General features: G+C 40.8%; 1 protein-coding gene across 2 annotated transcripts in view; it reads left to right on the forward strand.

The window, feature by feature from the left end:
- The window catches only part of MYOF (myoferlin), a 190,043-nt gene that overhangs the window by 80,112 nt on the left and 84,955 nt on the right, over positions 1-24,976 (forward strand). For both annotated transcript variants that reach the window (XM_064269568.1, XM_064269569.1), the window contains exons 6-16: positions 5,377-5,543; positions 6,169-6,297; positions 9,971-10,033; positions 10,119-10,169; positions 11,472-11,502; positions 11,995-12,110; positions 12,758-12,884; positions 14,138-14,241; positions 17,440-17,508; positions 17,603-17,646; positions 22,850-22,932. In XM_064269568.1, the coding sequence (XP_064125638.1) occupies positions 5,377-5,543; positions 6,169-6,297; positions 9,971-10,033; positions 10,119-10,169; positions 11,472-11,502; positions 11,995-12,110; positions 12,758-12,884; positions 14,138-14,241; positions 17,440-17,508; positions 17,603-17,646; positions 22,850-22,932 (984 nt within the window). The remainder of the gene's footprint in view (positions 1-5,376; positions 5,544-6,168; positions 6,298-9,970; positions 10,034-10,118; positions 10,170-11,471; positions 11,503-11,994; positions 12,111-12,757; positions 12,885-14,137; positions 14,242-17,439; positions 17,509-17,602; positions 17,647-22,849; positions 22,933-24,976) is intronic.

Below are 24,976 nucleotides of genomic sequence, written 5' to 3' on the forward strand. Positions count from 1 at the left end.
CACTTAGCTGCTAACAGAATGGTCGGTGGTTCGAACCCACCAGCCACTGTGCGGTATGTGGCTGCAGACTTGTGGGCTCACGTATTAAAGAGAGTGAGCTGGAAAGATGCAAAAGATGGCCTCCATTTAGCCATTTCAAATAACCCAGATTGCAGTTGATAACCTGACAACTCAAGATTATCCACCATGACTCTTTCAAGTGAAAAATATAGTTATCATGTTAAAACATGTATTTCTGGATTGGATAGCCTGTCAGATGAAAAGGTTAGGAGAATTTTCTACCTAATGCCAAGAAATCAGACTCATCCTATGCCTTCAGTCCCTGATTCTAGTCAGTCACAAAGATCTTCCATTTTTTTAATGTCTTTTGTCCATGTCCCACCCTAATGTTCATGATATTCCACCTGGCTCGGGCTGGCATTTGCAGATCTTACGAGGAGAGCAGTTGGGTTGTTAACCTTTGCGTGTGGAGCTTCCATTGGGGATGTGCTCAAGTTATTTCTTCCCCAAACAGTGGTGATTCTCCATTCTTTCACCAGTGACTTCCTTTACAGGCAGTGGTTCCCAATTTAAGACTGGCCACCGTGGCCAGGAAAGAGTCATTCTTTGTAGATCCACTTGGCTGGGGATCAACTTCATGCCTGGGCCTCATTAAGGGGCATGCCAGTACAATCGCTAACATTTTGGTAATGAAATGACTTGCTCAGAGGGTGTGTTCAGCAGTGCCTTAAGGGCCCCCTCATCCTTTGCAGAATACTTCACATCGCATTGTTTAATTCTGTGCAGCTTCCTGCCACATAAAAGGGAGATTTCCTGCTCAGATGTATTTCGGCTGCTGTGCATAGAAGCTGGCAACAGCAATTTTAGGCTGAGTTCTTCTGATCAATCCCTTCAGCCTCAAGACTCAATAGCAAAAGGTGTTTACAGGAGAAATTGGCTTTTCACAACCTGCGGTCTGTTTCTAAAGTACCCATCAAGAGTTTAATGGGTGCTTGTTCTGAGTCCAGCACTGAAACGGGTATGTTAAAAAAAGAAAAACACATTGCCATGGAGTTGATTCTGACTCATGGTGACCCCATGTGTTACAGAGTAGAACAGCTCCATATGGTTTTCTTGGCTGTAATCTTTACAGAAGCAGATCGCCTTTCTTCTGAGGTGCCGCTGGGTGGGTTTAAACCACGAAACTTCAGGTTAGTAAAAAAAAAAAAGGTTAGTAGCCAAGCTCAAACTGTTTGCACCACTCAGGCTACTTTTTCTCCTGATTGCTCCCATAAACAACCCTCAGCCCAAATGGAACAGTCCACATTAAGGAGGAAGTCCCACTTGGGCCAGTCTTAGTTGTTTGAAGGGCCTTAAAGCCATTTAGTCCAACCACTGCCAGGTCTGGAACATGCTTGCAGGAGAAGAGGCCTGACTGACTGTGATTCCCTGAGGCTAGTGCCGAGGTTGGAAGGAGCACACAGTTAGCTGCCTGAATGTTCTTTTTTGAGAACAGTAGAGCAGCTTTGCCAAACTGCCGTAGAACTCCAGAATGCATGTGTGAAGGTCCTGGTACCTGGGCTAGCCCTCATTCATTTGCTCATTCCACATCTATCAAATCCCTCCTATGTACCAGGATTTGGGTAAGGCACAAGGGCAGATACAAAGGAGAAAAGAGCAAACCTTTGCTTCTGACGAGTGTATGGTAGTGGGGGAGGCCTACAGGTTAACAAGTATGTACAAGACTAAGTCATGAGGAATGAATAGAACAATGGATGGTACGACTAACTCCCTCTGGGAGAGGTGGGGAAGGCCTCTCCAAAAACAACATATTTCACCTGAAACTTGAGGGAGAAGAACTCACCTGGTAGAGAATAGGAGGTAGAAGATTCTAAGAGCTTGGATCCAGGTGCCTCAAGAGGGATAGCAACCACCCCCTTATTTCTGAAGGCTCTTCAAGGATAGGGACAAAGAGACCCAGATGATCTTGCAGAGGATAGAGAGCTGATCCCCATCTTTGGCTTCTCAGAGATCCCCCCAGTATCCTGAAGACTTGGTCCTGGTTTTAGCTCAGTTCCTAATAAGCTAACAAGGGCAAATTGCGTCCGCTCTCTGGACCTCAGTGTTTCTATCTGTAAAGTGGAGTGAGAGGACAGATTGGACCAAGGATCTTTAAGATGTCTCTAGCCTCACATTCTGTTGGTTTATGACTCCTTGAAGGAAGTGTGAAGTGTGAATCCAGAGAGTATGGAATCAAAGGAACTAATTATTATGGGTAGTCTAAATGGTTATTGTGTTCAGTGTATCTGAAAGGAGACAGAACAAAAGACACTATGGGTACACCTTTCAAGAGAAGCACTGCAGTGGGTAGGATGAAGTTGAAGCCTCTCTTTGCAGGCTCCAGTTTCCCACAGCATTTCTTTTTTTTAATTGTTGTTGAGAATATACACAGCAAAACATAACTAATTCAACTGTTTCTACATGTGCAATTCAGTGACATTGATTACATTCTTTGAGTTGTACAACCATTGTCACCCTCCTTTTCTGAGCTGTTCTTCCCTCATTAACATAAACTCACTGCCCTCTAAGGTTCTTATCTAATCTTTCAAGTTGCTGTTGTCACTTTGATTCCATGTAGATAGTTCTTAAAAGAGCATAATGCTCAAGGCAAACATTTTTTTTACTAGTTAAGCTAAATTATTATTTGGTTTTCAGAAGACTTCAGGGGATATTTTTGGTTCAAGTTTTAAAAATTATCTCAGAGCAGTCATTTCAGGGATTCGCTTAGCCTCCATGGCTCCAGAAAGTCTGGATTCCATGAGAATTTGAAATTCTCTTCTGCATTTCCCCCCTCCCCTGCCCCCCCACACCCTTCGACCAGGACTCTTCTATAGAATTGATCAGAATGTTTAGTAATGGTAGCCCAGCAGGGGCAGATTATCCAATAAGTAAAGTAAGCACAGGCTTACATGTGCTTATCTACTAATCTGTGGTGCACAATTTCACATTTTTTCACAACAAAGATTCAGCTTCTAGGTATGACTGGCACCTTTCTCTCTTCCAAACCCATAGCACCTTCCTACAAAATCAAAACCTCTTTTCAAATGTACAGTTGCTGACGGGGCAGATGACTCAGTGAGCAAGGTAAGCATGGGCTTACTTGTGCTTATTTACTAATCTGTAGTGAACACTTTCACGTGGGTTTCACTTTGATGTGGCGTAGTGAAACCCATGTGAAATTGTTCACTACAGATTAATAAGTACCACAAGTAAGCCTATGCTTACCTTGCTTATTGGATAATCCACCCCTGGTAGCCAGGCACCTTCCAGTTCTTCTGGTCTCATGGCAAAGGAGGCAGTTACTCATGAAGGGAATTAATCACACATTCCATATTTTCTTCCTATTTCTGACTCTTCTTCCTCTGTTGCTCCAGGAAAGTAGAGACCAGTTGTTGTGCCTTGGACAGCTGCTTGCAAGCTTTTAAGACCCCAGACACTATATGGAGAGCTAGGAGGTAGCACAGAAGCCCTAAATATGTTATTAGGCCAATTAACTGGGATGTCCCATGAAACTATGACCCTAAACCTCCAAACCAAGAAACCAAATCCCATGAGGTTTTTGGTTGTACATAAGCAGCCTCAGCAGCTACGAGTTTTGGGTTTTTTTTTTTGTCATTGTTGTAAATATATCTATCACATAGCTTTTGCTGGTTCAGCTTTTTACAGGTGTACAACTTATTGACAGCAATTACAATAATCAGCTGTTCAACCCATCAATGCGATTTTTCCATCACTGTTAACCCCTCCCTTCTTCCTTCTTTCCACCCCTGGTAACCACTAATAAACTTCGGTCTCTATATACATTTGCCTTTTCTTGTCTTTGTATGTAATGGAGGTCATACAATATGTGTCCTGCAACTGACTTATTTCACTCAGCATAATGTCTTCAAGTTCCATCCATATTGTAGCATGTATCAAGACTCTGTTTCTTCTACTGGCTGAGTAGTATTCCATTGTATGTATGTACCACATTTTTTTTATCCATTTATCTGTTAATGAACATTTAGGTTGTTTCCACCTTTTGGCTATTGTGAATACTGCTGCAATGAACATTGGTATACAAGTCTCTGCTTTCAAGTCTTTTGGGTATATATCTAGGAGTGGAATTGCTGGGTCATGTGGTAGTTCTGTGTTTAGTTTTTTGAGGAACTGCCACACTGTTTTGGACAACAGCTGTACCCTTTTGCATTCCCACCAGCAATGGATAAGGGTTCCAATTACCCCACATCCTTGACAGCATTTGTTATTTCCTGTTTTTGTTGTGTGTGCATGTGTGTGTTTTTTTAAATCTTAGCCATGGAGTGGAAGTGAAATGGCATCTCATTGTGGTTTTGATTTGCATCTCTCTGAAGACTAATGATATTGAGCATCTTTTCATGTATTTGGTGGCTATTTGAATGTCCTCTTTGGTGAAATGTCTAGTGAAGTCCTTTGCCCAATTTCTAACTGGGTTGCCTTTTTGTTGTTAAGTTGTCTAAGTTTTATATACATTTTGGTTATTAGATTCTTATTGGAGGTATGGTTTCCAAAGATATTCTCCCAGTTGGTAGCTTGTCTTTTCACTTTTTTTAGTAAAATCTTTTGATGAACGGAAGTTTTTCATTTTTATGAAGTACCGTTCATTTATTTTATCTTTTGCTGTTTGTGCTTTTGTTATCATATTAGATAATCCACTGTTAAAAACTAGGCCCAGCAGCATTGGCCCTGCATTTTCTTCTAAGAATTTTATGGTTTTAGTTTGCACATTTAGGTCTTTAGTTAGTTTGGAATTTGTTTTTGTGTATGGTGTGAGGTCTGGATCCTGTTTCATTTTTCTGCATGTGAAAATCCAGTTTTCCCAACATGACTTATTGAAGAGACTCTTCTTTCTCCATTGAATGGACTTAGGACCCTTATCAAAAATCAGTTGACCATAGATATGTGGGTTCATTTCTGGACTCTCAATTCCATCTACAGCATTTCTTCATTTCTATCGTAATTGCAGAAAGTCCCCCCGACCTCAGGATCAAACCTAATCCTTTCTGGCTGTGTCCAACTGCACCGTGTTCCTCTTGCTACCCCCACAGTCTGTGGCATTCCCCAGTTCTCTTTGAAGTCAGCCTGAATGAGTGCCCTGATACACCATGAACACATTTTCCTAAAGAAATTAGGTACTTGTGTCATAACAAGTCCCAAGTCAATATCACCAAGAGCCTTTCATTCCTCTGCCACCTTAAAAAACTTAGGAACACTGAAATCGTAATGGCAAGAAAAACTGTCCATGACAGGAAAACCAGAGTGTCCCAACATTAACAGTGTAAGGGCCATCTCTCACTGGATTTCTTTTTGATATTTTAGGAGAAGAGGAAGACGATGAAGGTGATGAAGACAAATTGGATGGTACCATCAGGGGCCCTGGGCCTAGGGTGCCCACTGGGACAGTATCAGAAGCTCAGCTTGCTCGGAGGCTCACCAAAGGAAAGAAAAGTCGGCGGATGCTGTCCAACAAGCCACAGGACTTCCAGGTAGAAACAGGCCAAATGTTCAACATCCATGTTTAACCCCCACATTTTCTACCTTCCGCCAGTTGCACTGATGGGTCTATTCCTATGGGCAGTGGCTCAACTAGAAAAACAGGTGCCAGTGCATACACCTAACAAGAATTGCTCCCCATTTTTCTTCTGCATGCGGAAGTGGATGTAATCAAGCCAGGCAGGGCTCTTGAGAGAAATAAAACTATAACCCCTTCCTTCCCTTTGTGGTAGGAAGGAACTATTCAAAGAACGGAAGTACAGAGTCTATGTTTTTTCATTGCTTTGGGCTTGGACTTGGGAGACAGCTGTCAAGTTGAGTTAGTATATCACCAAGGCTCAGGAAGTCCAGATATGAGGCTGCGGCCTGAGTAGTGGCTCTGCCCCTCCCTGTCCTGTGCCAGCTAAAGGCTATTTCAACTCCACTACTGCTCCTGGTTTCTACAACCCCCATGAATGAATACAGGTGCCCCACCCACCCCCAGCACTGCATGGGCACCAGTTGCCTGGGCTTGGTCTCAGCAATCCTTATGGGTGGAAAAACTGAGGCAGAGCCCGAGGATTCCTGTACTCCACCTGCTGCGAAAGGGTAAGTAACAATGCCCTTCTGTGCTTGCAGATCCGAGTCAGAGTGATTGAGGGCCGACAGTTATGTGGCAACAACATAAGGCCTGTGGTCAAAGTTCACGTCTGTGGCCAGACACACCGAACAAGAATCAAGAGAGGGAACAACCCATTCTTTGATGAGGTAAACAGGCGGAGAATACATGTCCCTCATCTGTGAGTCTGTCTTATTTATAGGCACCTTCCTGGGCATCGGTGGAGGGGAGCACATGTGCAAACTTGACTGGTAAAGACAATCTGAAGTTCCAGTGTTAAGAACCACTAAGTCTTGAGATCGCCTAGTCTGCTTGTCATTGCTTCTCAGAGCGGCTGTGTGTCTTTCTGGTGTTTTTGTAGCAACTTCCCAATGGAGTCAACTTAAGTCCCTTCACCTCTTATGACAGACTATGTGATGTCACATATATCTGCCTTTGCTGTTTCTAATCAACAGGGTGACTTAGTAATCCAACTTATTTTTTTGCCAGTTCAACTATCTTAGTTACCCAGTGCTGCTATAACAGAAATAACACAAGTGGATGGCTTTAACAAAGAGAAATTTATTCTCTCACAGTTTAGGAGGCTGGAAGTCCGAATTCAGGGTGCCAGCTCCAAGGGAAGGCTTTCTCTTTCTGTCGGCTGTAGGGGAAGGTCCTTGTCATTAAACTTGCCCTGGACTAGGAGCTTCTTGGCACAGGGACCCCGGGTCCAAAGGACATGCTCTGCTCCTGGCACTACTTTATTGGTGGTATGCAGTCCCTCTGTCTCTCTGCTCGCTTCTCTCTTTTATATCTCAAAAGAGATTGACTCAAGATGCAACCTAATCTTGTAGATTGAGTCCTGCCTCATTAGCATAACAGCCTGTAATCCTGTCTCATTAGTACCATAGAGGAAGAATTTACCACACGTAGGAAAATCACATCAGATCTCAAAATGGTGGATAATCACAGAACACCAGGAATCATGGCCCAGTCAAGTTGACACACATTTTGGGGGGACACAATTCAATCCATAACATCAACATTTTTCACAGTAAAATTCAGTGACACCAATTATATCAATTATGTTGTGCAACCATCACCAATAACCCAACTTTTTAAAGTTGTTAAAACTTATTTTGCTATAAAAATAATGCATGTTAAAATAAAGCAATGGTAAGTAAACAAAGTTTGTTTTTTTTTTCTCTTGAAGAGTGTAGCCTGGTTCCGTTGACCTCTTCAGAAACACTAAAAAGTACTTAATGCCTTAATAGTCACCTCACATAACACAAAGTTCTACCAGGGCTGGGAGGAGAAAGGATAAGTTTGGAGGATTTTCTAGAGTCCAGCCTTACTCTGCTGAGGAGGCACATATCTGAGATTCCAGATCTCCTGCCCCGTTCTCTGAGCCAGGCTTCTCCATTCATTGTTTCCTATCACAGTTTCTCTTAGTTCCGTATAGTTTCTAATTGCAGCCCTGGGCCCGGCTTTGGTTCTTTCTTTCTATGACTATTAACAAAAGAAAATGGTTTCTTCTGTGTGGTTCTTCTCTTTCTTTCCCTTTGTACAGGCTGGCCCCCAACTTCTCAGAAGATCTCATTTTCTTCTAACTTTTCCTCCTTAGATGAATCACGGACAACAGTAGCCACAGCTAAATAAAACCACAGAGGAGAGTTGGGGCCAGACGGAGCTAGGCCCATGAAATAGGTATCAGGGAAGGCTGGGAGAGATTTACACTGGAGGGCAGGCCTGGATAAGAGGAAGGGCAAGATCCTGGATGACTCAGAGCCTAAGACATAATGCATTTATAATTTCAGCCTCATATTTGTTCAACTGAATTCTGAAGATTTCAGCAGGAACTCCGCCTTTAGAACTTTCCCGTTTTAATTAATTAAAAAATTATTTAGGATTAGGTCTGTTTGTAAAGGGAAGAATCAAATTACTCGACCCCAAAACAGACTAATTCGTAAATCAATAAAGGAATTTTATTTAAAATAATTCCTAGTATATGTACATCTCCTTAACCAAGTTATCATCAATAATGGAACAAACCAACTTTGTGTGGCCTAATGTGTTACAGTGGAATGTAATCAGCATCACCTGTGTCATTTCTTGTCAAAATGTTCAACTTGAATCAGATAGTGAGGAAATGCACAAATCCAGATTGTGGGATATCCTACAAGGTAACTAGTCTTGATAAGAAATACAAAAAAAAAAAAAGAAGCAGCGGGAGTACTGTTCTAGATAAAAGATGTGACAGCCAAATGCAAAGTGTGATCCTTGAGTGGTTTAAAAGAAAAAAAATGTATAAAGAACCTTTTTGGGTGCAATTAGAGATATTTTTAAAATTGATTACACTGTATATTAAATAATGTCATTAAAATCCATTGCTGTTGCATCGATTCCAACTCATAGCGACCCTGTGGGCCAGAGTAGAACTGCCCCAAAGGGTTTCCAAGGAGCACCTGGTGGATTCAAACTGCAGACCTTTTGGTTAGCAGCCATAGCTCTTAAGCACTACACCACCAGGGTTTCCAATGTCATTATATCAGTGTTAAATTTCTTAGGCGTGATAATATTGTTACGACTATATAGGAATATGGAAACCCTGGTAGCGTAGTGGTTAAGAGCTATGGCTGCTAACCAAAAGGTCAGCAGTTTGAATCCACCAGGTGCTCCTTGGAAACCCTGTGGGGCATTTCTACTCTGTCCTATAGGGTTGCTATCAGTCGGAATCCACTCCACAGCAACGGGGTTTTTTGTTTTGGTTATATAGGAACCTATGCTTGCTCTGAGGAGATAGATACGTGTGAATATATTTAGCGTCATGATAGCTACAGTTTTCTTTCAAGTAGTTCTGTTAAAAAAGTCACAGAGAAGAGACATAAAGCAAATGTCCTAAAGTGTTAACCATTGGTGATCGTAGGTAAAAGATACATGGGTGTTTATTTTACTATTCTCTCAGCTGTTCTTTAGACTTGAAATATTTCTAAATGAAAAGTCAGAGAAAAAAAATTCCCCGTTTAAATAAATGCTCAATCCTTTTCTCGTAGAACTCATTTATTGGGCTGATGTGGCACAACCTCTATATACCTAATATTCAGTTTCTAAGAAATAAACTTCTTAAACTCAGCTGTTACAGCGACTTAAAACATGGTCAATACTGACTCTGCTGAACCACTAACATAATCTAGTGGGCAAAGTTGACAGTGGAGATGTTTCTTTAGAGAGAGTAAAATTGGAATCACTAGACACAAATGAAAGAGCTAAAAATGATAGAGAATTAAACTCAACTTTTTTTTTTCAGGTCATGCAAGTCCATGTGTCCATTTTAATAAAGAGTTACAACATGACATAATCTTGGATCTTTATTTCATTTACCTAGTAGATAAACGTCCTTAACCTCACTGGTCCCAGATGTACACTTTTATTTAGTTAAATAAATGCTGTATTTGTTACTTAGGTTTTTTCCTTTATCCAACATGTATCGGTGGGTTTACTATAGAAGCTCATGAAGCTTAAGCTTCAGGGCCCCTTCCAAGACCCTGCAGGGTGTTCACATAGTCAGACTTAATTTTGAATTTGTATTTTTCAAGAGGAAACCCTGGTGGCGTAGTGGTTAAGTCCTATGGCTCCTACCCAGAAGGTCAGCAGTTCAAATCCACCAGGTGCTCCTTGGAAACTCTATGGGGACAGTTCTACTCTGTCCTATAGGGTCACTATGAGTTGAAGAAGATTCCCCAGAATTATAGCTTTAAAACCAGAATTATAGCTTTAGGCCCCTCAAAACCTCAATCCACCTGTACTAATATATTCAAACATTCTTCACTTTTGTTTTGACAGTTATTTTTCTACAATGTCCACATGAACCCTTCAGAGTTGATGGATGAAATCATCAGCATTCGGGTAAGGAGGCAACGGACTAGGAGGGCACTACTTACTAACTGCCAGAGGAAGCAGTTAATGTTTTCATCTCTCTTCTTTCTTCCAGGTTTATAATTCTCATTCTTTGCGGGCAGATTGTCTAATGGGGGAATTTAAGGTAGGTGTTAACGGTCGGCTACATCAAAGATAAGCACCTCCGTAATGGGAAATGGGATTCCTGGCCAGGTCTCAGGATTCCCATCTTGGTGAAGTCTTAGGGTTATGTGTAAGGAATGGACACCATGATCCTTGCTGAGGGCCAGATGTGAATGCCCCAGGGTCCAGAAGCCAGCTGAGAGTCCTCTGGCATGAGTCTTGTCTTTCCAAATTATAGCACCTAGCAGTGCCCCAAAGCAATATGCTTCAAAGCTGCCATATCAGGGCCCTTCCCAGTGATCCTGAGGTGGAAGCCAATGAATTTTTACAAAGGGAAGAGGTGTTTGACCATGGTGACTTAACTGTGGGGCTCAGAGGTCCATCAACAAAGCCAGTTATTGTAAATCTTAAGTGTAAAAGTAAAGCCAGACCAGGAAAGGAGTGAGAGTGCTTTTCTGAGTAACTCTCATTGCAATGAAAGACAAGTATTTGGTTGGTAAAATGGGCTGCCTCTAGAAGAAAGGCTCCTAGTCACTAGAAGTCCTAGAGGATGATCTGGGTCTGAAAGGCTTGTCTGTGCTCATACCTGGTCTGGCACTGGCTAGCCACATGTCCTAGGGAGTTTAACCTTGGTGATCCTTAGTTTCTTCATCTGTAAAATGGGGTAATTGTGAAGATTAAATGAGATAATATTAAGTACCTATCTCAGTGCCTGGCACATCAAAGTACCCAATCAATGGTTATGTTAACATTAGTAGTAGTAGGAGAAAGAGTATTGGATAGGAAGTTGGGCCAGATGACTTTCCCTAAGTAAAAAAAAACCCAATTCTGACCCTTATTGACCTTATAGAATAGGATAGAACTGCCTCTGGGTTTCCAAGGAGCGGCTGATGGATTTGAACTGCCGATCTTTTAGTTAGCAGCCACAGCTCTTAACCACTGAGCCAGTAGCGCTCCTGCTTTCTCTAGGGTGACTCAATAGTTCCAGATTGCCTGAAACTGGGGGATCTCACAAGACACAGGACTTTCAGGGCTAAAGCCAGAAAAATCCTGAAGAAACCAGGATGAATTGGTCACTTCACTTCCATAGTCCCTCTGGCTCTAAGATTAGCTGCTTCAATCAATAGTGATTGATTCAGGACCTTGTACATGGCCCACATCAGTTATGGCACTGGGGTAAGAGGGCGAGATGCAAATATTGGGTCTTAAGGAAATTTAAGTCTAGTTAAGGGCATTATATTTAAATATAATAATGATGATTTCTTTGAAGTGACTAAGCTGATTTCAAAACCTACCTAAACTACTTGAAATTTTTTTTGCCCAGATTGATGTTGGATTCATTTATGATGAACCTGGTAAGTAACAGACTCCCCATCAACTTAAAGCCTCAAGTCTGTTCCTTCTACTTTGTAAGAGAACTCTGGGTGAAATGTCTTAAAAACAGAAGGGAAAATTATCATTGATGCAGGGGAAGGGGGCGCTTAGCTGGAATGAATAAACAGTTTCTTAGGGTGGACATCTAATCTTTTTAATGGTAATTGTCATAACATTCATAAATAAGTAATCTATTTTGTAAGGATATTTTGAACATATCAAAAAATCAAATTATAAAACCAGTTCATAGAGCTTGGATTGTCTTGTTTGCATCACACCAGGACAGGATGGTAGGGTGGGTGGGGTGGGTGGGGTGCGGTGTGGAGGGCAGAGCAGTATGGAGACAGCTGGGGAATTGGCGTGTCATGGTTAGACTTCCAGGAAATACTTGTTTATCTTACAGCAGATAAAATCACAGGCCTGTCAGCTCCTCTGTAGCGTGTCTCTGTCCTTTCTCTCCCTCTTTATTTTAGGTCATGCGGTCATGAGAAAATGGCTGCTTCTCAATGATCCAGAAGATACCAGCTCAGGTGCCAAGGGTTACATGAAAGTCACCATGTTTGTCCTGGGAACCGGAGATGAGCCTCCTGTGAGTCTCTAGATTCTCCACCTTTTATACCTTTTTTACTAAAAAGGGCACTGAGGATTACATAGGTGAACGCCAGTAGCTGTGTGGTGGAGCACAGATTCCAATTGCTAACCTCCCGCCCTCCTATTTCTCCTATTTTTTAGAAGCTGTTCTTTTCTTCATCACAAAATTATTATTATTATTAGCCCATTAGACTCCTTCCTGGTCTTTAATTCAGAAAGGATATGTGTATTTTAAGATTTCCTTACTTGTCATTTTGGTTTTTTTTTTTTTTTTTTACCTAGAGGGACTGTTGTTCTGAGAAATTGGGCAGCAAACACAGTGGCCACAGAAATTGAAGGAACACTAGGAACACACCCGCCACTCCGTACACGCATGCGCACACACACACTCTTTATTCTTTGGTGTTCATAAAATTACAGAAGGGCACATTATTTTTTTGTGGTGTATTGAAGAAATGTATGAGTATTGATTCTGTGGAGCCATTTGGAGGTCGGAGGAAAATTAGTGGCTGAGCTCTTAAGCCTGAAACGCAGGAAATCCTAATGGAAACAATCCTGATTGGTTTCATTTTACAAGCATCAATTTGGCTTCTTACAAGTGCTACTTTTCTACATGCCTAATTTATAATCTGCTGTACCCAACAGCCTGAGAGACAAGATCGTGATAATGACAGTGATGACGTGGAGAGTAATTTGTTACTCCCTGCCGGCATCGCCCTCCGGTGGGTGACATTCTTGTTGAAAATCTACCGAGCTGAGGATATCCCCCAAAGTACGTATTGATTTAATCTTGCCCTGGAATGATCAGTTATCAGTTACGATTGGATGTGTTAACATCATACTCTGTGTGGTGACTGTTGCTCTCTACCATGTTTTTCTTCTTAAAAGGCCTTCATGGTCTTATTTTCATTCATTCTGACCCCATTGAAAGCTACCTGAATAGGCTCATGGGGCAGCCAATTGGTCACAGATTTATATTCCTTGTTGAGCACCTGCTCTATCCCTTCTTCCTTCAGAATTCCATATCTTCTCCTTATTCTAGAGAATGCTAAAGAGAGGCCAGTCACTTTCAATGCCTTTTATCCCAAATGAAAATGTGAAATTTTATTAACAAATAGATAGGCTACCTATTGGACTGTTAAAATTAGCCTAGGAAAGAGAAGTACCAATACCTAGAAGTCTATAGCTATTATGAGTTGTTTACCAAGAGATTGGATACATTTAAGAGAATTATTTACACTGTTTCCATTTATAGGGCCTAGCCCCGTTACTCCCCTGTCATTGCTGATAACCTAGCATCCTATCTGCCTTGCCCAGCCTGTCTGCTTTCTGCTGGGCTCTGGGACACGGGACCCTTCTGCAAGTCCCCCTCTGTAGGCTCTGGGTCTCTTCAGGATTTGCTACTTTTCCTGGGAATCCTCCTCCCCATTTTAAGACCTCCTTATACCATCTTTCCTTCAGAATTAAATAAGTAATCAAACCTCATATTATAGTTCCTACATTAGCCTCTTTAATTGATCTATATTCTCAATAGACTTTGTGAAAACAGTTTGTTGTTTGTAGTCGAATAGAGATTTTATGATTATGCCAAACTTTCTTGAAGTCCTTTGAAAAAGTCAGTTTGGGCCTGTATCATTTTGACCTAAAGCACCTTTTCTAAATTAAAACCAGGCTTAGGTTTGAGAACCGCTTCTTACCCTGACTGGGTGAACTTTCTTCATTCTCTGTTTTTTTTTTTTTTTTTTTTGAATTCAATATATGATTGACTCTTGACACAAGGTGTCAACTTATTTTTCAAAGTGCTTCTGCTGATTTCAAAACTTTATGAGGAAAAAACATTTTCCCTCTCTCAACTAAGACAAAAAGGATTTCTGCAATATAATGTTATAGTGCTTGCCATCTCTGAGAACAATTCTTGTTGCAACTGTCTAAATGTATAGGAGGAAATTTTTCGTTTTTCAGAATAATTTCTATTCTTTTAAGAGAACCAAATGTAATTTCTGCTGTGCAACACATTCCTTCCAGTGGATGACGCCTTCTCACAGACAGTGAAGGAAATATTTGGAGGCAATGCAGATAAGAAAAATCTAGTGGATCCTTTTGTAGAAGTTTCCTTTGCTGGAAAAAAGGTTTGTATGTGATCTAAATGCACATGCCTCTAGGAATAAATATTTAAAACTTTCCTTGGGGTGAATTCCTGCTTATTCATTGTTAAAACAGCCCCCCGATGATCTAGGCATTCTGCAGGAAGACAGATTGTCTGAGTCTGAACACACCACGCTTTCCTGCAGGTTCATTTTGGAGTGGAAAGTATGCAGGGCTCAAGTTAGAAAATCCAATCTTTTGAAGGATTAGAATAATGAAGCCTACCACTGAATTACGTTAATTATTTCCCAGGTCCAAGCATTATCTTAATCTTAGGCAAACTCCCCAGTCAGCCACAACAACCTCTGGTAAAGGTTGTAGACTACAACTCTCACCTTCCATGAGGGAGATCTGAGTTTGATTCCCGATCAGTCTGCCTCCTGTGCAACCACCACCCATCTGGTCAGTGAAGGCTTGAATGTTTCTATGACGCTAAACAGGCTTCTAGACTAAGATGGGCTAGGAAGAAAGCCTGGCAATCTACTTCCAAAAATTAGCTAATAAGAAGCCTACGGATCACAGTGGTCTGATCCGTGATAGTTCATGGGGATGGCACAAGACCAGGCAGCGTTTCTTTCCTTTGTGCATGGGATCACCATGAGTCAGGGCTGACTCAATGCCAGCTAACAACAACACAATTACCCAACGCCCAGTTACCCAGTCCTGTCATGTTTCTGAACTGCTGAACTGGAGAGTCAGGCAGGGAAGCCCCCATCCCAGTCCTCTGGAAAAAGTTGGAAGATTCTTGGTGTGGGGGTACTTGTAACCACCTCTTTTATCTCTCACTATCAAAGATTGGATTCCACAGTAGAATAACAACACACCATGAACAGTTAAAGCAAGAACTAGCATCTCCTATATGTTTGAACCACTCACATTTATGAAAGCACGATTTGGCAAACCACACATATGACTGGCATTATTTCCTAGGAGACTCAGTGGGGCGTGGTGGGAAGGCTTTCAGCTCTGGGTCAAGATGAGGCCTAATTTAAATCCAGGCTTCAACCCGCTCCATAAAAAAAAATTGCCGTCAAGTCGATTCCAACTCATAGTGACCCTATAGGACTGAGTAGAACTGTCCCATAAAGTTTCCAAAGAGCAGCTGGTGGATTTGAACCTCTGATCTTCTGGTTAGCAGCCATAGCTCTTAACCACTACATCACCAGGGTTTCTACTCCATAGGCAGGCAAATTCCTTAATCTCTGAGTCTCAATTTCCTGAACTGTAAATAGGTATAATAATAATCTCATAGGATTGTTGAGAGGTTAATTAATTCAAGAAGTAATTAGCGTGAGGCTACTGTGTACCAGATACTGTTCAATGTGCTGTGGGTATAGAAACAAGCTAGGCAGACATTGCTCTCGTGGATCTCACTTTTTTATATAATTTTATTTTGTTGTTGTTGTTGAGAATATACACAGCGAAACACAGCCAATTCAACCGTTTCTACATGTACAATTCAGTGACATTGATTACATTCTTCGAGTCAAACTACCATTCTCACCCTCCTTTCCTGAGTTGTTCCCCACCTTTAACATAAACTCACTGCCCCCTAAAGTTCATATCTAATCTTTTGAGTTGCTGTTGTCAATTTGATCCCATATAGCTAGTTCTTAAAAGGGCATATTGCTCGAGGCAGACATTTTTTACTAGTTAAACTGAACTATTGTTTGTTTTTAAGAAGACTTCAGGGGATATTTACTGTTTAAGGCTTAAAGATTGTCTCAGGGCAGTAGTTCCAGGAGTTCACCCAGCCTTCAGAGCTCCTGAAAGGCTGGAATCCATGCAAATTTGAAATTCTATTCTGCATTTTCCCTCTTTTGATCAGGATTCCTCCGTAGAATCCTTGATCAAAATGTTCAATAATGGTAGCCGGGGACCATCTAGTTCTTCTGGTCGCACAGCAAAGGTGGCAGTTGTTCATGGAGGCAATCAGCCACACATTTCATATCCTCCTTCATGAAGCTTACTTTCTAGTAGAAGAGACATACAATAAACAAGCAAGCAAACCCAAAAAACCTATTGCCATTGAGTCAATTCCAACTCATAGCAACCTATAGGACAGAGTAGAACTGGCCTGTAGAGTTTCCAAGGAATGGCTGGTAAACTCAAACTGCTGATCTGTTGGTTAGCAGCTAAACATTTAACCACTGCACCACCGGGGCCAAGCAAGCAGGTAATTGAATAATTTCAGATAGTAGAAAGTACTACACAGAAAATAAAGCAGGAGATAAGAAGTGATTGGTGTAGGGGCATGGATGGTTAGCTAGGTAATCAGATGGGTTGCCTGTGAGGAAGTGACATTTGAGTAGGGACTTGGATGATATGGAAATTTAGAAAAAGTCACTGGCAGGGAGAGAAAATAACAGATACAAAGGCCCTCAAAGATGCATTTGCAGAAAAACCAAAACCAACAACAACAAAAAACTCAAAAAGCTCGTGGAAAGGAGTGAACAAGGGGGAAATAAGAGATGAATTCAGAGAGGTGGAGGTGGGATCAGGTAGGGGTTTACCAGCCAGAGTACATATCTCGGCTTTCTGGACTTAGTGTATGTGTACTTCAGAAGGTCCTTGAGAGTGTTATACAAGGAAGCGAAATGAAGGTAAGGAGACAAGAGAAGCGAGGCTCCAGATAGGGGTCAACTACAGGTGTCCAGGAGAGAGAAGGTTACAGGATCTGCCTGAAGGTAAAGGTGTCAGGATATTGGTTTGGATGAAGCATTCGCTGGGGAGAGAGACACTGTGGCTGACTCTAGTTCTAAGCCTGAACAACTGCTTGAACGGTAGTGAGAAGACTGGTATGGGAGCGGCTTTGGGGTAGGAATGGGAGGCTGGGGATGGATGGTAAATGGAGCTTTGTTTGGACATGTTAACAATGGGATGCTTATTTGATAGTGTATAACCCAGTACAAATGCTTAATAAACATTAACTCTCGCATTATCACATTCATTCAGTGTTAGAAATCTGGCAATTGAAAACCTACGACGAAATGGATAAAACAAGCTTTCAGCACATGTCATATTTTACTAAATCGTTACCAGAGAAGATGAAGTTTAAGCACATTGCTAAGTACAATAACTAATAAGTAAACTGTTAGAGTCATAATCCAGTATGCACATATTGTAAAGGCTCGGAAATTAGAAACTTGAATACCTACTGTTTTCCTTTCGTGATTTTGCAGGTTTGCACAAATATAATTGAGAAAAATGCAAATCCTGAGTGGAATCAAACCGTTAATCTTCAGATCAAGGTATGACTTTTTTTTCCTTTGGAAAAAAAATAAGACACGAATGATAGTTACTGAATAAAGTGAGAAATAACTAGGTTTTTCTTTTTTTTAACAGTTTCCTTCAGTGTGTGAAAAAATAAAGCTAACCATTTATGACTGGTGAGTTAAAAATAGACATAATTTTTTTTAATTACAAGTTTTAAAATTAAAGAATTAAACATTTGGATGTTGAAGATAAACTCTTTCTTACAAGCAAAACAGTGTTCTAGACGGTCTCTTACTTTTTGGTATGTTTGTTTTTCTTCCAGTGAGAGGGGTTAAGCTGCTCCTGGAGTTGGATGTTTTCTTAAAGAATTTTAAAACAATAGTGTTGATGTGGAAATGCTTTGAATACCATGGTTTGAATACCATAGTTGCTTATAAATGAAATAAGGGAAAAATGATCTGAAAACTACCCAAAGATACGAAATCAGGGATTTAAATACAGTTGTTGTTGTCACGTGCTGTTGAGTTGATTTGAACTTACAGCTACCCCATGTGACAGAGTAGAGCTGTACCGTGGGATTCTATAGGCTATAATGTTTACAGGAGCAGATCAAGTCTTTGTCTAGCAGAACCCCTGGGTGGGTTTCAACTGCCAAAGTTTCAGTTAGCAGAAGTGCTTAATTGTTGTGCCACAAGGGTTTCTTTTTAAACATGATTGTTGTTGTTGTTAGGCTCCGTTGAGTTGGTTCCGACTCATAGTGACCCTTTGCAGAACGAAACACTATGTGGTCCTGTGCCATCCTCACAATTGTTCCTATGCTCGAACCCATTGTTGCAGCCACTGTGTCAGTCCATCTCATTGAGGGTTTTCCTCTTTTTTCACTGACCATCTACTTTACCAGGCATGATGTCCTTCTCCAGGGACCGATCCCTTCTGATAACATGTCCAAAGTATGTGAGTCGTAGCCTCACCATCCTTGTTTCTAAGGAGCATTCTGGTTGTACTTCTTCCAGGACAGATTTGTTCATTCTTTTTGTAGTCTATGGTATATTCAATATTCTTCTCCAACACCACATTCCTAAGGCGTCAGTTCTTCTTTGATCTTCCTTATTCATTGTCCAGCTTTCACATGCCTATGAGGCGATTGAAAACACCATGGCTTGCATCAGGTGCACATTAGTCCTCAAGGTGACATACTTGATTTTCGACATTTTAAAGAGGCCTTTGGCAGCCGATTTGCCCAATGCAATGCATCTTTGATTTCTTGACTGTTGCTTCCATGGGTGTTGATTGTGGATCCAAGTAAAATAAAATCCTTGACAACCTCGGTCTACTCTCCATTTATCATGATGTTGCTCCTTGGTCCAGTTGTGAGGATTTTTGTTTTCTTTATGTTGAGGTGTAATCCGTACTGAAGACTATGGTCTTTGATCTTCATCAGAAACTGCTTCAAGCCTCCTTCACTTTGAGCAAGCAAGGTTGTGTCATTTGATTAACACAGGTTGTTAATGAGTCTTCTCCAATCTTGATGTGCAGTTCTTCTTCATGTAGTCCAGCTTCTCTGATTATTTGTTCAGCATACAGATTGAATAGATATGGTGAAAGGATACAACCCTGACGCACACCTTCCCTGACTTTAAACTTTGCAGTATCCCCTTGTTCTGTTCGAAGGACTGCCTCTTGATCCGTGTACAGATTCCTTATGAGTGCAGTTAAGTGTTCTGGAATTCTTATTCTCTGCAATGTTACCCATAATTTGCTATGATTCATAGAGCTGAATGCCTTTGCATAGTCAATAAAACACAGGTCAACATCTTCCTGGTATTCTCTGCTTTCAGCCAGGATCCATCTGACATCAGCAATGATATCCCTGGCTCCACATCATCTTGAACTTCTGGCAGTTCCCTGTCAATATACTGCTGCAGCTGCTTTTGAATGATCTTCAGCAAAATTTTGCTTGCATATGATGTTAATAATATTGTTCTGTAATTTCCACATTTGGTTGGATCACCTTTCTTGGGAATAGGCATAAATATGGATCTCTTCTAGTCGGTTGGCCAGTTAGCTGTCTTCCATATTTCTTGGTATAGACAAGTGAGCATCTCCAGCACTACATCCTTTTGTTGAAACATCTCAATTGGTATTGTCAATTCCTGGAGCCTTGCCTTTTGCCAGTGCCTTCTATTTCAGTGCAGCTTGGACTCCTTCCTTCGGTACCATCAGTTTATCATATGTGACCTCCTGAAATGGTTGAACACCGATCAGTTCTTTTTGGTATAGTGACTCTGTGTATTCCTTTCATTTTCTTTTGATGCTTCCTACATCGTTTAATATTTTCCCTTCAGAATCCTTCAGTATTTCAACTTGAGGCTTGAATTTTTTCTTCAGATCTTTCAGCTTGAACAATGCATAGTGTGTTCTTCCCTTTTGGTTTTCCATCTCCAGGTCTTTGCACATGACATTATAATACTTTGTCTTCTTGAGCTACCCTTTGAAATCTTCTGTTCAACTCTTTTACTTCATCTTTTTTTCGTTTTGCTTTAGCTACTCGACTTTCAAGAGCAAGTTTCTGAGTCTCTTCTGACATCTATTTAGGTTTTTTCTTTCTCTCCTGTCTTTTTAATGACCTCTTGCTTTCTCCTTGATGATGTCCTTGATGTCATTCCACAACTCGTTTTATCTGTGGTCATTAGTGTTCAATGCATCAAATCTGTTCTTAGATCGTCTCTAAATTCAGGTGAGATATATTTGGTTCTCATGGACTTGTTCTAATTTTCTTCAGTTTCAGTTTGAACTTGAATGTGAGTAATTGATGGTCTGATCTGTAGTTGGCCCCTGGTCTTGTTCTGACTGAAGGTATTGAGCTTTTCCTTCTTTCTGGTCTGTCTTAGTCTGTATGCTCAGCTGAAACCTGTCTGCCATGGGTGACCCTGCTGTTATTCGAATACTGGTGGTATAGCTTCCAGCATCACAGCAACACACAAGCCCCCACAGTATGACAAACTGACAGACTTGTTGGGGTAAATATGATTAGGCTCATCCAAAATAGAATCAGAAATGAAGTAAAGAATATCCAAAATATTCTGAGAACAATTCTTTGTTCTCATTAGAAAGAAAAATGGACAAAGCTACAAAGCTGATTGAATGCAAAGAAAATTCATTGGAACGTTCAGATGGACTGCTTACCAAACCAACCTCCTAGCACTGATTGGCCACAATGAGGCCACTCTTGAGTATGTTCCAGTTGGATGGAGCAGTCAACTGGAAGCCCTTAGCCCTCTGAGAGTGGAAACATGGCAAGCATCATCATCAGCAGTATTTGTTATGCTATTAGCTACTGCTTTTTGAGCACTACCAAGTGCCAGACACTGTGCCAAGTACCTTACCGACATTTTTCCATTTAGTCTTTAGAGTAACCCAATAGGATAACCAGTTCTATTAGATTCATTTTACAGATGACACTAATGATACTCAGGTCAGGTAACTTGCCCACAGTCTCTCAGTTAGAGACCCAACTGGCCTCCCACCCTGTGTGACTGTCTCCATAATTTCTCCTTTGGTCCAATGTATTTGGCTTTCATGTTAGTACTCTCTTAAAAACCAAAACCCATTGCAGTTGAATTGATTCCAACTCATAGCAACCCTATGGGAGAGAGTAGAACTGCCCCCATAGAGTTTCTAAGGAGCTCCTGGTGGATTTGAATGCTGACCTTTAGGTTAGCAGCTGAACTCTTAACCACTGCGCCACCAAGATTTCCAGTACTTGGAACTATGTAAATAGGGCAACAAGGCATATTGGAAGGAGGGGAGTGGGTCTCATTTTGTTCAGTGACCATATCACAGTTAATTGAGGCCCATGGAAGGGTCCTGAGGACAAAATACCTCCCTCCGGTGAGTGTAAGCTACTTTTAAGGCACTTGGGACACTCAGCCCACATTCTTAAGGTGGTCCTGGGGCCTCAGGAACCCCCCCATCCCGAGTGTGGGTTCCTCAGGTGACCACTCTGGCCTATGGGCTCTGCAGCAGGCTGATTGCTAAATGAGCCATTCCGGAGTTATCTGTGGTCACTACAAATGTGGATTTTTTGTTGTTGTTTTTCATACCTAGAACTACTTGCCCACACCTGGCATTATGATTCTGTGCATATGACAGCACTGTAAATAAAGACTGAGAGGAGTTAAGATGATAACTTCTGACTTAGCTAGCCCACTCTAAAGCCATTTGGAGTAGAGTAGGATGCACAGAGGGATCCCGTTTAATTGGGTAACCCTTGGATTCAGATCTTAGGTTATGTACCCTGTAGGGTATTTGCACAACTGAGGGAAAGCTAAGAATACTTTAAATGCATCCTAGATCCTCCTGTATGAGCAGAGAAGGTTCAAACTCATGCATGTGATATAATACCCATAAGTAATGAATTTTTCTCATGAAAATTGTGTTTAGTCATTCTCTATAACCCAGTATACTATCTTCTGATTGTTCCCCCAAACACTGAGCCTTCCCTATTTCCCACGGAGTCTTGGACTTCTGAGTGGGCATGTCGCTAGATGGAGTAGAGAAGAAGACGAATGAAGTGGCAAGAATGTTAATAATACCCACAAGATATTTTATACTTACTACATGCCCAGCGGGAGATCATTTTATGGGTTAAACTCACAGGCTAAGATACCCATAGAAGGATATGCAAAGTCACACATACTTGTGGTGGGCAAACTGGTCCTACCACATAGGTAAAATTTAGGTTCTAGGCAAGCAACTGCACAGAGAAACATCTGCCACATAGTGCTCAGTAAGTATTTGAATTGAACTGGAGGGAAATTTTTCTCCCTATAATGTACCCTTAGATATAATCCATTATAATTGTTACACTATTATAATAATTAGTAGGAACATGTCAAAATAAGATACATTTTATGTAACATATAAATACATACAAAATAAGTTTGTATTTTATATGTGATTATCTCACATAATGTGGCTATAATTGACTTATTCATTTTATGATAATGGTATTGAGTGTGGCCAGAGGCAAATTACTTGACCTCTCTGTGTCTCAATTTCTTCACCTGTAAAATGAGTTGCCTAAGTAGACCAACATTCCTCAAGATGTGGTTGGAGGACCACTGCATCAGAATCAATTGGGATATATTTGTTGAAAATGCGGACTGTGGTCCTTACCCCAGGCTTATTGAATCAAAAGCTTGGGCAAGAGATGAGGATGGGGGTTTCTGTGTGACTCTTAAGTACACTAAAGCTTGAGACCTACTGAACAGAATGATTTCTGAGGTCCAGGGTCTTTTCTAGCTTTATCTTTTTATTGCTAAAAATGAAGATACATTTCCATAGGCACAGGCCTTAACTTGTTCTTTTACACAGGGACCGTCTTACCAAAAATGATGTAGTTGGAACAACGTATCTACACCTTTCTAAGATTGCTGCCTCTGGTGGGGAAGTAGAAGGTGAGTCTCTGAGCAGAGCTAGAATAAAACAGGGCCCAGGACTTCTGGAGACAGAATGAACTGGGGTAGCTACCTGGCAGTGGACTTCATTTCTTAAAAGCAAAATGTGAGGAACCTAGTGAATCGTTTCAGTGATGTTCTGGCTACGGCCAGCAAAACAATTAATTAATAATGATCAAGGCCACCAACAGTGTCACAGTCTGGATTTTCTTGGTCAAATCCCAAAACTTTTTTGCTAATAGCTGTTATATCATTTTTTGAGAGTCAATATAGAGTGCTAGCACTGTATTTTTTAGAGTGGCATTTACATAAATTCACCCAAATATAAAATAATGTTTCCTTCTCAACTGACTCTTTTGGCAGAAAAAAATGAGGTCAGATGGCAATGACCCAAGTGATCTCCGCTCCCTGAAATGATGTGTATTTCATTTTCATGCTAACGTTCGTTGATAAGTAATACACTTTTCTTTCTGTTGTTTCTCATACTAAGAGCTGCTCACCTATACCTGGCATTATGGTTCTGTACATATGCCAGCAATTGTTACAAAGAATGAAGGGGAGGAGTAAAGATGACAAGATTAAAAATTTAATGTTAAGACATTAATATCAGCAGCTCATTTATGTATTAGCAAAACAAAAATAACAATAAAAATTTTTTGTAACTGCCAACAGATTAAACATATTGAATAAAGTGAGAGAATTTGGGATATAATTTTTGTTTTGAGAAACTCAAGGCTTCTCACCCTGTCTTGTTTAAGAGAGGACATGATAGGCTTTTTAAAAAAAACGTTGTTAACCCGAGCAATAGACAGCCGGAATAAGAACCTGGAACATATTAGAGAAGATACTGATTTGCTCTGTCAAGAAGAAAAAAAGAAAGTCAATTAGAAATTCCAAGAAAAACAAAGGACTGAACAAAGAAGACTAAGTCCAAATATAAAGTCACGTGTGGCATTATTTTAAGCAAATGGAAAGAAGGTAAGAAAGAGATGCCATCTGAACATTCCTTGCTGATGGGCATAGGGACCATATCACTGGAGCTGCGATGAGGGAAATGTGATCACCTTTCCTTTTCTCTGCAGAGAACGATTTTATGTAATGTAAATGATACTTCTCATTTTTATATTTTTTATTAAAACTTAGAGCCAAAGCTCGGAACAGAACGTAAATGTCATTACCCATGACAATGTAAAAGTACAGAAGATAAAGATTAGAAGCTGAAGGAAGAAGAGGAGTGGAGGGGAAAGTTAGGCATGCCAATAGCCTCTTCTTATAAATAAGAAATCCAGATATAAAAACTATAGATTAAATCATAAAGGTAAACAATACGGGAATTAAAAATCATGCTAAAAGTGTATGGAGGGGGTAAAATGAATTAAATCCATTTATCATAGCAAGAAGTCATCAAATAATACCTAAAGGTAAGTATTCAAGAAATGGTGGTATAAACATTTTTCTTAGTGGTATGGTAGTAACATCAAGAACTAAAAACTCTTACAAATAGTTTCAGCTCCTGTTTGCGAGGCCTTCTCTCATTGCAGGCAGTGAAGACAGCCTGTTACAGAGTTTCCAAGATAGCAATGAGCAGCTGTCATCCCCACCAAAGAATCAAACCGTACTTTGAATCAAACAATATACAGTGAACTATAAAAACAAACCCAACTCCTTGCTGTTGAGTTGGTTCTGACTCACAGCGACCCTGTAGGACAGAGTAGAGCTGTCCCATAAGGTTTCCAAGGAGCAGCTGGTAGGTTCAAACTGCTGACCTTTTGGTTAGCAGCTAAGCTCTTAACCACCACGCCACCGGTGCTTCAAGGCCTTTGTTTATACAGCCTCAGATTATATTAGATTTTCTGGTCTTGTTCCCAACTAAGTCAGACATAAGAAAAGTAAACACTTTATTAAAAACGGTGTTGGTAGCTTCACCAGGCCTCTGGCCGTGTGAAGTTAACTCTGCCCCGATGCCTTGCTGCCTCAGTGCTGGAGAGATCAGGTTAGTTCATGTGTGATGGTCCTGCCTGTTGTCACAGAGTTTTGAGTCATT

The sequence above is a fragment of the Loxodonta africana genome, chromosome 16 (genome assembly GCF_030014295.1).
Source record: "Loxodonta africana isolate mLoxAfr1 chromosome 16, mLoxAfr1.hap2, whole genome shotgun sequence".
In the NCBI taxonomy this organism is placed as follows: Eukaryota; Metazoa; Chordata; class Mammalia; order Proboscidea; family Elephantidae; genus Loxodonta; species Loxodonta africana.